This window comes from Alligator mississippiensis, chromosome 2 (genome assembly GCF_030867095.1).
Source record: "Alligator mississippiensis isolate rAllMis1 chromosome 2, rAllMis1, whole genome shotgun sequence".
Lineage (NCBI taxonomy): Eukaryota > Metazoa > Chordata > Crocodylia > Alligatoridae > Alligator > Alligator mississippiensis.
The window spans coordinates 261,504,475-261,517,501 of record NC_081825.1 but is presented as its reverse complement, the minus strand read 5'-3'; the positions used below and the strand labels follow the sequence as shown (position 1 = coordinate 261,517,501).

General features: G+C 48.2%; 1 protein-coding gene across 5 annotated transcripts in view; it reads right to left on the bottom strand.

Annotated features, from left to right (window-relative positions):
* FLVCR2 (FLVCR choline and putative heme transporter 2) overlaps window positions 1-11,102 on the bottom strand; it is a 50,940-nt gene extending 39,838 nt beyond the window's left edge. For 3 of the 5 annotated variants that reach the window (XR_001374025.3, XR_001374024.3, XM_019499234.2), the window contains exon 1: window positions 10,507-11,102. Coding sequence is in view for 2 of the 5 variants with exons in the window: in XM_019499234.2 (XP_019354779.2) it covers window positions 10,507-11,052 (546 nt within the window). In the remaining 3 variants the exon portion in view is untranslated. The remainder of the gene's footprint in view (window positions 1-10,506) is intronic. The other 2 variants (XR_001374026.3, XM_014611290.3) reach the window with 2 other exon arrangements.
* Window positions 11,103-13,027: the final 1,925 nt, after the last annotated feature.

Here is a 13,027-nt window from a genome sequence, read left to right as displayed (position 1 = left end):
ACAAGGAACTTTGATTTTACTGCCAAGTGTTTTGTCTTCACTGCACTTTTCCCTTGAGAAGTCTCATGCACATTGGTTATGGTAAGGTGCAATATACAGCTCTGATAGCAGTAAAGATAAGCCCCTAATATGATGAGCATTATAAGCAGCATATGTTTTACTTTTTTCCAGGCACCACATGCAAGGAGTCAGTGGTTCCCATTGGAATGGTGTCCATATCACCATAGCCTGCCATATTAGCAGTCCTATGGGGAGAGTAAGGAAAGCTGGACCTGCAGTAACCCACAATGTCCTCATCACAGGGTGAAAACTTCTGCCTCTATGGTTCCCAGTGTAGCCCCTCTCACTAGCACCAAAACCTCATCAGGTAGTGCAGACAGACAGACCTCAGAGCCCTATACAACAGGAACTAGCCCATATGGGACAGGGCAGAGTGCTCACAGCCTCCAGACAAGTCGTACTGAGCCCTGACTAATGACACACCAGCACAGGGTTCCCTAGCTGCTGCCCTCACACAAACAGCCAACTGAGCACCTTCCAGATCCTCTACTTACACCACTCACCACTTGCCTGCTAAACAAAAAAATATACCGTCATTCTGTTCTTCTGTGGTTTTAAAGCAAGTTTCAGAAGTAACAGGAGAAATTAAAACCGTCTATGGTTTCTCAGACAGGTGAGGATGCAGGGTCTGGTCACCAGATTACCAACCAAGTAACCATTCTCTCTGCTCCTGAGCAGCTGTTTTTGATATGGTTCAACTCTCTTCTAGCTTCCCTAAATGATAGCGATGTACCTCTCTCTCTGCAGAGAGGGCATGCAGGCAGCAAGATTGTGGCTCTGTCCCAGCCCCCAGCCCTGTGTGGTCACCACCCCAAGATCTCAACCCCAGCCAAGGCCTCAGTCCCAGCCATCACGCTCCCAGATGCCACTCCCCACTACCCCCATCCCCATCCACCTGGCCAAGCATGTCCTGCCCATATGGGTCCTAGGCCAGTTCCATGGAGACCCTGCCCATCCCCCTGATCTGGTGCCCCTGGCAGTGGGTGCAGGACAGATAGGCCAGGGTGCCCAGAAAGCAGGGCTGGGTCCAGTGGCAGAGGCGATACTAGCAGTGACAGCCAGAAGGAGCTGTCATTGCCAGGAAATGGGATCCAGCCCTGCACTGCCCCAGCCCTGCCATCCATCCAGGCAGCAGGACTGGCCACCTGCACCATGGCCTGAGCTGCCCTCTGCACCTAGGCAGGGTGGCACCAAGGGACCCACTGCAGGCCATATAAAAATCCCTTGGTGGGATGGATTCAGTAGAGTGCCAAGAAGCCCCACAACCTCCCTGTAGATCCCAGTGTAACCATTTGCAGCCTCCCCACTGCCCGACACAGGTAGCCCAGAATCTGGACAGGCCATGGCACACAGGCTGCTCTCAACCCCTTCCCCACCTGCTGTCAACAATGAGCTGGGCCAGGGCTCCACAGACCCAGATGCAGCTACTTGCAGCTCCCCAACATCACCACCTGCTGCGAGCCGTGTGGGCTCTGTAGCTACTGGCAGGGGCCTGCCCAGAGCCCAGGCCAGCTGTGACATGTCAAGCAAGACTGCTTCATTTGCCACACTCCAGCATACATGCAGGGGGTTGCTGACTCTTGCTTTCATAGGTGACAGTCTAAAGTTTTCGTCTCTAAACAAGTTAGTCTTTAAGTTGCCACCTTGCCCTATCTTCCTAAATAAAACCCGAGTTTCTCACATAAAACCCAGCTTCTGCCATGTGAGTAAGGGAGAAAAAAACAAATATCATGATATTCACAGTAAAATGGTGAGAAGTGGCAACATAGGGTTAGCCCCAGACTAGGGGGAGGAGAAAGTTGTTGACAAATGTAACACAGAAGCTGTTTGGATGCAACTGTTGCAACTGCATGATTTTGTAACAGAAGTTTAGCAAAATCCTCCAGCTCCAACCCTGTTTCATTCAGGGTCAAAGCCAGGGTTATTTAGATAAAAATTGTAGGCTACAGGATTCTGCAAATGAAACAGTTGAGACGAGCACACCAGAGCAGCAGTTCCCCCTCCCCTTCTAACTGTACATTTGTCCACACAAGGAATTCAACAAGTCCCAGGTCTGAGCACAGAAAATGATCTCAGGACATGGGCAATTGTACAGAAAGAGCACACTGTGGCCAAGAAACCAGGAGCTGTTCTAAGAGCTTCCAGTCTGAAGAAGTGCAACAGGCAGTGACATCTGGGCTGAGAAGAAAACAAGACCACTAACCATGAAGACAACACATTGCTTCAGTATAGACTAGTGCAGTTACTTTCCATTTTATCCATACAAGTTACATTTTGTGTGGGAAGGGGGAAGGGAGAGATAAGCAACAGTTCTAGTGATCTGGGAAGGCAACCAGCCTACATGGCTAGTGTAATGGGAGGGGAGCTCTTGCAGGCACCTCAAATTTACTTTTAAATTTCCCCAAAAAAATTGCTGGAATCCATGCAAGAAGCAGATGCTGAAGATCCCAGCCCTGCAATTCTGCTAGCCAATGGGAAGAGGGGCATTAGATTACATGCAGCTGCTGGCTATAATGCAAATACATTTTAGCAACTAAAAGGTTAGAGGAAATGTGATCACTCCTAAGGCAGCCCAGTGGCCTCCCTTTCCCTGCTAGAACACAAGAGCTACACGCTTGTTTGGAAATAATGGTTGGTTACAACTGTTGGTAATTTCTGCAGTGGGCTAACAAGGGCTCTCTGCCCATACTAAGACACTTTCCTTATCCTACATAAAATACAACACAGTTTCTTAGAAGCAGAGCTAAGGCATATTTTCTTTGCCTAGTTATGGTCTGTTCTGGCCACATAAAGAGTTCCAGCACAACTACAGTATTAAACTCTATTTAGTAACTCACTAGGAAGACCCCCTGAGGAAGGGAGCTGCAGCAAGGCATAGGTCAAACTAACATATTGCTTACATGGAGGGAAAGTAGAAAGCTTTTAAAACAACCCATACAGGCACTCCTACTTTCTTACTTGCACTCATGTGAGAAGGAAGAAAAGCAGTATTACTGTCACCAAGGTGAAGCAGAGAGAAGGTGAGAACCTCCTGAGAAAGGCCAGCCCTGAGGGTGACAGCCAAACCAATCAAGAATGCTATTTAGTCCCCTGGGATGGGACTATGCCCTATTCATTTGCCTACCTTCCAGAATCCCCAGGTCAAGCCAACACATGGCTCTTTAAAATAGATTAAATTAGACCCTGGCCTGAACCTCTGAGTGACAACACAGATTAAAACACAGCAATATCGTATGGCTAGGGAGCAAGGAAGGTATTGTGGTGAAGGCAATGGTCTGGGACTAAGAAGCTCTGGGTCCTACTATCAACAGACTCACTCTGGGACCTTGAGAAACTCATGCAGACTCTGTGCCTTGGGCTTTCCACCCGTGTAACAGAGGGATTAGTATTCTTGTTAGCACTTATGGGTGTGGAGGGGATATTTTTATTAACATTTAAGAGACTTAAATGCTGGGGCGGGGGGGGGGGGAGGGGTGTGGAAAAAAAAAAACAAACCACACACAGAAAGCAGACAGAGGAGATAAGAGCTTTCAGTTGAAAAGAAAAAAAGTTATCCCCAAGCCCTGCTCCCCAAAAGATGCTGAGTACAGTTCCCCCATGCTGGGCTTTCAGCCAGTACATGCCTGCTGCCAAAAAAGTTTCCTTGAGAGAGACTGATCAAGTGTTGCTCTAACCAAATGCACCCTCTTTGGCTGGGAAACTAACCCAGAGCAGGGAGCCTGGCATCCCAGAAGCCTCTGCAGGAACTGACTGGGGGCTTATTCCAAGCAGTCAGTGTTGTTTTGTGTACTTTCACTAATGCACCTCTCCTGAAAGCCTCTTGTTAAGCCTGTCCATGCACTTCCACCTCTCACTGCTGCACATAGGAACTGCGGACTCTCGAAGTCTGCCAAGAGCCAGACGAATTCCAGTGAGACTCGTGTGTTGTGGGAAACAAATTTAATGTTGCAGCAAATGAGTATTATTTTACCACTACTATAAAAGTCACCCAGATGTTCCAGAAAGGTCTGGGATCCTCCTGAGGGTTGGACAGTTTAGAGTCAAGCTGAATGTTTCAAGCTAAGATTAGAAAAATGTCTCCAGCTTTGCTAGATTTCATTGGCTCATGTCATGGATAGATTTATTTGCACAGTAAATGTGAGATCCAAAGGTTGGACTATTTAAAGCAGAAGAGCAGGATCCTGTTGCCTGCAGAGATCCCAGAGCTTGAGACTATGTCTGGGATTTAAACAGTACAGAGGAGCAGTTACTAGTGCCAAGTACAGTATATACAGGGCATCAGCAAAAGGACTTCAACAGCCCTGCTGATGCAACCCAATCCACTCATTCTAGCCCTGAGGTCCCCACAGTACTCTCCAGGCACCACAGACCTGCCCTATCCCATGCCCTGCTATTTCAGTCCCAGATGTGTCACATGTTGTAACTAATAATCATACTCTAACATGTGATGACTGAGGCACAGCTGTACCAGATTTCTTTCAGTTTGTGAACTGTGGCAGAGCCTGAATCTGGGCCCTGTGAAGTAAAAATCTTGGGCTTGGGACTCCTGTGAATCACCACCATCCCTGAAAACATCAAGCACTAATGCAGTACCTAGTGCAGTCCCAAAAAGCCAGCAAACAGTATCTCCTGCCCTGTCACACTCCTGCCCTTGTGATGCTGTTGCTTTGTGCTGTCCAAAAGGAGAGGACATCACAGAAGGAACACTTCCTCCAGGCAACAGTTCTGAACTCTGCATCTGTGCCCCTTCTCCCAACGGATAACAAAAGCAAAGAGGCAGCAATAGCACAGCATGAAGAAAGGGCCAGTGGCAGAGGTCAGGAATTCCAGATCCAAGAGCTGCCTCAGGCCAGGCAGCAGATGCAGGTGCTTGCTTTTGGGGAAAGGGCTGAGGAATACATAGTTCCAAGGACCCCTACAATTACAGACAGTGAAGAACCCCAGTGTCAGAAGAGTATGCAATCCCCTGTGCCAGGGGATGCCATGGGATAGCACCTCTTCTCCCCAACACGAACACTGCAGCCATTCATACAGTTCCTCATAAAGTGCCTTAACACACCAGCTCAGAAAGTTAGCTGCTATTAGAGTGCATACTCTGTGTCCAACATGTAGCCGAAGGTACGGCACCAGACAAAATGAGAAGGAAGGTCACCCCAGGCCCCAGTGCTCGTTTATAGAAACCTAACCATTCTAGGTAGGCCACATCTTTCCCTGGCTCCAACACCCTCTGGCACCACCCCAAGTCCATAATGTTTGAGTAGCGATTACAGAGTGTTCCCTGGAATCTGACTGCTCTGATCCACCCTTCCTTTCCGCAGAAACGGGGGAGGAGAGGGGAAGATGGGTGGGACTCCAGCAGGAGGTTAGGAATGTCGCTCAGACAGCTGCCACCATCACATGCCCCTTCTTGATCCCTCAGTAAAGTGAGATCTGTTCTAATGGTAATCCATGGTAAAAATCAAGGTGCAGATACCAGAGGGAGGGGAAGTCTGCTTCATTTCTCAATTAACCCTTCTTCTGTTCTGCCACATGGGGAATCAGACCTTGTTTGGAGGGACACAGTGTAGCTGAGCTGTTACAGAGACGCCAAGCAGGCTTGTAGATCTTACTGAAGAAACCCATGGGCTGGTATCCTGCTCTTTCCTCAGGCTTTGAGGTGAAGGGTTATTCTGCACAGTAAACCCCCTAGGCCATGTCTAGGCAGGAGCATGTGATGAGTTTGGTACAAACAATGCTGTGAATCGCCCTGTACCAAAACGTCTGAATTACAAGTGGAAAGGTACGGTCCCAGTCTTGTCAATCCCCTTCCAAACTCTTCCCCTAGTACAAAGCTAGTGGGTTCTCTACAAAGAAGCTGCTTGAAGCAATGTAAGATCCTAACACAAGACACTCTAAATCACCAGCCACAAACAATATAGCCCTGTTTCAGAGCCAAGAAAACCACTCTGTACAAGAACAGAGAAAGCAGGCTTATTTCTCAACTAACGCAAGTAAAAATGCCAAAACTAACATGAGTAAAAGTGTTTCTTCTCCCCATCTATATCAATGCCTTTAACAATTTGAGAGAGAGAATGAGGATAGAGGAAAATCCTTCCAGACACGCACTTGTTTTCTACAGCATTTCCTAGGTGGCACCAAACGCTAGGTCTGATCCCACTACAATGGCCAGCTCAGTACTGGCAGCAGGAAAGAAAGAGTCACAACATCAAATACTCTCTCTTGGTCCTACAGAAAGGATTCTACAACTACCTGCTGGCAACAGCTGGCATGGTGCCACCCACTCTCCAGGTAACAAGCAGATGGAAAAACTGGAGTGGTTCTCAAGACCTAAAGCAGTTGCTGCAGTGGTGACCAGTGTGTTAAAACAAGACCCAAAGCCAAAGTCCAAGTCCAGGCCATCAGAACAGCTGGTTATCAGATTTCTTTCTTGGGTGCTTGGCTGAAGACCTGGGTAGCCCTGGGGGACTTTGAGAGCTTACAAGGAAATTATTTCACACTCTAAATGTTTCTTCTGCTCCCATCACTGGGCTTTTTAGCCTTTAGTGCTACTTGGAAAGATTCAGTGCAACATCCCAACATGTCTCATAAATTAATTTGTTCAGCTCTAAAAGACAGCAAAGCAGATTTTAAAAGCACAAGCAGTGGGGAGTGGGGTGTCCCCCACTCCAGCAGCCCCATGTTCCTGAAGTCACTAAGCTCTCTCTCTCTCAAGCTTCATCTCTGTCCTCCTTGGACAGTGCTCCCAGATGGAATGAGAAGTTGTCTTCCTGTAATAGTAGGCCACTGCCCATTTGCTTCAGCACGTAACATCTATGAAAAAAGCTGGGTCAGAACACACTGACCAGCTAACAGGAACAGTACACTAGACGGAGGCAGCCTGGCCAAGTACTTCCCCCTCCCACACACACAAAACTCAGCTGAGCAAGGATCATGATGGAGCTCTAAACATTAAGTCAGCTGGAAAATCACCCACATGTGACATTGCTAGGATCTCTGCACCACACAGCATAGAAGCATAGCACTTTAGCACTACTGGGAAGTTACATTAAAGACCAGTAATAAGCCCTCTAAAAACACTGTCCTCTCCCATCTCCACCCCCTGAAGCTTCTGGCCTCTTGGAACTCACTGGTCTTTCAGCAAGTGAAGTGTTGCTAATATTTTTAATGTAAAGCTTATGCTAAAGCTCTCCTTTGCAAAAACGCCCCATGCAGTTTCTCTGAGGTATCTGCCCTTGCAGAAGATCAGGAAAAGTATGGGGACATTCTTAATGTTTTTTAAAGATAGACAACCAAACTGAAGGAGAAGACTCTTTGCTGGCAGCATTTAAACTTCTTTCTTGAAAACTAGCTTGAGCCTACTGAGAGTGCCTCACTTAACAGTGATCAACCCATGGCATTTGAATTTGAAAATAAGACAAGACCCTGGGGGAATCAAGGGAGGATTCCCTTAGCTGGGACCTTATGCAACACCTGGTACAATTTAATTCCTTAGATGAGTTAGTCTCCAAAGTATAAATCTGAGCCCCAGGAATAAGGTGCTGCTAGCACAGATAGCTTGGCAGTATTCAAAGCAGATTTTCAGAGTGCAATTGCAGCACAGGTAGGCAAGTCAGTTTACTGACTGGGGCTCCCTTCAGCAAATCACTGTTTAAGGCTCCCTGGAAGCATGTGTACTCCAAGGGGTTTCCCACACCCTTCCTTAACAGGAGCAAATAAGTGTTACAGTTGCATCTCATTTCTAGACCATAAGTGTCCATGATAGATTGAGCAGGATGCAACTAACATCTGGAACAAATCTGCACAGCTAGCCAGAAAAGCAAGCATAAGGCTGCCTACGGAATGAGACCAAGTAACAACCTACTACTATGGCATATCACAATGAGCTCACTAAACTACAGAGCCCTTCATTACAAATCCCAAAGCATGTGGACTCTGAGCAGTGTCAGGCTGAAGGTAAGCCCTCCTAGCCACTTACAAAGGAGCAAGGAGGAACTAATAATTCAACAGATACGCAATCATACTGCGAAGAAGCCATATTGTGGCTTCTTGGCCTTTTAGTTAGCATAAAATCCATAGGTACTCCCCCTGGAGAAGGTGTCCTAGCCCCTCATCAAGAAGTGATCTTGAAGGTCTTTGGGGACAGAATAAGGTGTTATATTCATGAAGCAAGAGGCATTGTACTGAATCAGGGTGTTACTAGAATGGTGCTTTGAATTACTGTGCAGCCATAAACTCAGGAAAAATCTGCACTTTAAACTACTGAACAGCCGGAAAAGTCCACCCCACCTTTTAAAGTGATGGGAAAGTCACGTTCAAGACATCCTACAAGCTGAAAGCCCCAATGTTTGGGTTTCATTGTATGCAGAGAGAGATCTGCCAATGGACCACTCAGTCATTTATTTACCCCTAAGTCAGCAAAGAGACCATGCCAAGTTAAATGCCTTTTGCACTAAAGATTCATTTAAAAAACACCTAAAAAGCATCCAGCTGGCCAGATTGATGAGTCTAAATGTTTTTGTTTGCCCTTATCAAAAGGAAGAGGAGCAGGAAGAGGAGGAGAGAAGTGTGTTTTCTCTCTAAGGAATTTAAAGCCCCTTAAGTTCCAAATGTTCAGTAAATATCAGCTCCTCGGTATCACTCCAGAGCTTTCACCCCTTTCTGCTTCATCATCTGAGCAAACACAGAATGCTCAAGACAAAAAAGATCTTTCCTCAAACCCTGCCACATCACTAAAGGACAAGGGTATGGGGGAACTTCATACACTTTGCCATGGACACCTACACAAAACTGCATACTAAAAGCAGACTGAGTTCCAAACCATTCAAGCTTCACAGCTTGCCCAGCTTGAAAGTGGAGAGTGACTAAGCCACTGCAGACTTCGTGAAGACACTCAGGAGCCACTAGTTCATCTAGTGGCTAGCATTCAGATCTCTGCTTGTAGTGTTCATTCAGCACTATGTAGCATGATCTGCCTTCCAAAGCTATGCCGTATGTGTGCGAATGCATTTGCTTCACACAGCATGGATCAGCAAAGTATTCAGGTCCAAGGGTCACAAAACAATTTACTTGATCCTTTCAAATGTTGTAAAGAATGCTTCAGCCCTGTCAGGTACCAAATGGCTGAAAGTAAAGAAAGTTACAGCCCAGGAGAGTGCTAGTCAATAAATCACACTTGGCATTAGAAAGTTTAGAAGAGCTGATAGATATTTTCTTCTTTACATGCCTGACTGGAAATACTCATTATTTTACTATACAGTACAAAATGAGAGAGAGAGAGATGGGACTGCATAGGACTTGTCTATGAAGCCCCAGAAACTAATGCTTCAGCTACAGCATGACAAGGGTTGTTTTTTTTTCTAATCAGGGCATTTTTCAACAGCAGCAGTAACGGGGAGTCCCATTCTTTGTGGCAGGAGGCCACAAATGCTTCAGCCTGGGAGAAAGTTTCTTTATATTCAGCCTACGTTGTCCTTCTTGCCATCATCCCAGGTAGCACCTACCTGTAACTGCCCTATAAAATCCCTCTCCCTTCCGGCTTTGAGATATAGGCACCCCTCTTAGCCAAGCCATAGGCCAGCTAAATCTGTGTTCTCCCCCAAATGCATCATATTAGCAGCTTTTTTGCCCTTAGACAAGCCTCTGTGTGTGTTATTAGGTCCTGCCTACATTTCCAGTCATAGAATCCATACAGCCCTGCCACGTATTCCAGAAAGTGCTGGAGAAACCAGCTCTACAGCTGCTACCCATTTTCAAGCAATAACTTTGTAGCTGTCTGGCTCTCTTTATAGCCGGATAGACCTGTTTATGGCATGGTTGTTACTCTATATACGTATCGGGTCTAAATTTACTGTGTGATTCACCAGTGCATGGGGTGACAATTACCGTATTTACTCAAATACAAGACACCCCTGCTCCCTCCTCCTCCTTCCTGCCCCACCATCAGCATAGGGGAAAAGCAGCTCCTTGCCTTACAGTTGCATACAGGGAAACCACATTAAATGTACTGTCTAATATTAAATAGCTGCCAAAAGCTGCATGTGCTCAGTAACAGAAACCAAGGATTAAGTTGATGAAATGCAGCCATGACTACAAGACCTGTGGCCCTTAGGACAGCCTGTGTTCAAAGTAGTCTTGCATTTGAGTAAATACAGTACTTTGCCCTTGTGGCTGATCTACATTCATAGCACGATTCACCAGTGAACCACACCATATATGTAGTGGGCAGCAGGGGCCCAATAAGGCAGCAGGGCTGGAAGGGAGCTCCTGAGGTCACCTAGCCCAGGTCCAGGGCTATTCCTCTGGCAAGGGAATCTCTGGCACTGGGAGTCCTTCAGCACAGGGTTGAGGCATAGGCCAGGGGCAGGGGGCTGGCTGGGGTGATCCCACCTAACTCCAGGGGTGCTTGCCTCAGCTGCACCCACTGGGCTGCCCCTCCCTACCGGGTACCTGGTTGCCAAAGACGGCGATGGAGCAGGCAGTGGAGACCTCATGGGCGCCGAACCAGACAGAGGCAATGCGTGAAGGCATGCCCAAGATGAAGACCTGTGCCACGGCACACACGACCTGGCCCAGCACGGTGACGGCAAAGAGGTGTGGCTTGAGGCTGCCCAGCTTGAGCCAGGCGCCCAGGCAGTTGAGGGCCGAGCCAGCCAGGGCGATGAGGCGCAGCCCGCGGCAGTCCAGCAGCCAGGCCACGGGGAAGAGCAGCGGGATGTAGGCCAGCATGTAGCACATGGACAGCCAGTCGATGGCGAAGGCGGGCTGGCCGTAGAAGCGCGAGAAGATGTTGTTGACGCTGCCGTACTGGATCCACTGGAAGGCGTTGCACAGCGAGTACGAGCTGAACAGCAGCACCACGGCCCAGCGCCGCCGCGACAGTCGCACCTCGCCGCCGCCGCCGCCGCCGCGCTCCGCCTCCGGCCCCTCGCCCGCCGCCGCCCTCACGCCCGGCACTGATCCGTTCCCGGCCAGCTCCGGCCCGCTGCTCACCATGCTGCCGCGTCGCCAAACCACGGCCACTGCCTCTGCCCCGCGCTCCGGCTCCTACTAGTTGGCCACGGGGCTCCACCCCTCCCTCGCCATAGGCTAGCGCGCGCCCCGCCCCGCCCCTCCGTCCCCGAGGCAACCGCAGCCTTCAATGGAACCCAGGCCGGGTCGGGCCGCAGCGCCTCGTCGCCCCCAGCCCTCGGCTTGGCTCGGCTCTGCCTGCGGGAGGTGCCCGGGACAGGCCACCCGCCCATCTAGCGAGACTTGGGCCCTGCTGGCGCGGGGCGGGAGGCTGAGGGCAGGGGCAGCGGCTGGGGAGAAGGGCAGCTCCCGGGCAGCACCGCCCAGCCCTCTGCATCCATGGGAGTGGCGGCTGGAGAGCGGCTTCAACTACCCGAAGGGAGACGCCTCCTCCAGACACCCTCTCCCGGGCCCTTGGGACACAGCAGCAGAGCTGGGCTGATGGCCTCTTCTCTGAAATGCTGATTAGGGTGTAAGGGGTCAGTTTCTCTTGTCTCTGAAGCCACAGAGTAGGATCCTGGAGGACGGAGAGTAGAAACTGGAAGACACAAAGCAAACACAAGAGAAAAATGATGGTGAAAAAGGTAAAGGTGAGGCACACCAGCATTTTCTATATTAGCTACAGGTAGTCCTCGACTTACAATGTTTTGAGTTACAACGTTTCACACTTACAACGTTTATAGATTGACACCCTGTCTCAACTTTATGACGTCAGTTTTGACTTACAACGCTTGATTCGATGCGACTCCACGCCAGCGAACAAGTTTGCTGTGTTGCTCACGTCCCTGGAGAACATCTGTCCAAATTTGCTTGGACACTTTCTTTAAGAAAGCAGACAGGAAGCCATGGGGAAACACTGAAAAAGATCAAAGATGGAATTTTGCCATATAGAAAATATTGAATCATAAAGATAAAATAATGACAAGGAGGCATAAGAAATTGAAACTCCCATACATTGTGAAGCTCCTGGCTGAGCAAATGTTTCAAGTATGGTATCTCTCTTTGACAGGGCTCCCAAGTTTTTTTGTTTTTTTACATGTTGCTCAAACTACTCTGGATGATCCTACCCAAAAGTATTATCAAATTGGAGTTTACAAAAGGCAACAATCTGGAGATAGCAAATTTCAGAGCTACCCATCCATAAAGAAGCAGCTGGGGAGAGGCACAAAAAGAGGGGGTGAATAGGGCAGGTGGTCCAAGCACTATTCCCAAAACAGAAAATGCAATATGGATAGGAGATTTGGACTAAGCAACATTTCCCCACCTCTTTCTAACTGACAGAGAGATTGGGAAGGAAACTCCTCTCAGACCTGGTTCTGGGTTTCCACTGTTGGCAGATGTCAAAGCTTCTGAGGTGGACCAGCAAGTCTGATATTAGACTCAGTGCACGTACACAAAACCCTCCATACATCCATTCACAGGAAAATGCTTCAAGCCTGAAAGGAAAAAAAGAATAGGGAAACAACTTCATTAACATGGCTTAAACTATGATTGGATTGGTTCTTCCCCCTACTAAGTTCTTCCATTCCATATACTAAGAGGTCATCATCACACAATAAATGATTTGTGATGTTGTAGAAGAGTCAACCTCTAGTGTTTTAACTTCCCCTTTCCTAACCTGAACTGAGCACATCATTCAACAGATGTGGATCCAGCTGGACCTTATGGTGGAGTCCCTTTACTTTGCTGCCACTGGGATATTAGATGCAAAATAACCCTTCTAACCCTTCCCATATCCATTGAGTCATGAGCCAGAGAATTCACCAGCCATGCATGCAGGGATTTAAGTTGAGGTTCTCTGTTCTAAGACTGAGATCCAATGCAAAGCTGGTCAGAGAAACTGCAATATGCAGCAAACTGATTTAATTTCAGAAAAAAAGACAGAAGTTGAGGGAGGAGAGTGCAGAGTTCTAAGAGTCTCAAACCATCCTGTTTCCATGTTGTGGAAACATTTTGAATG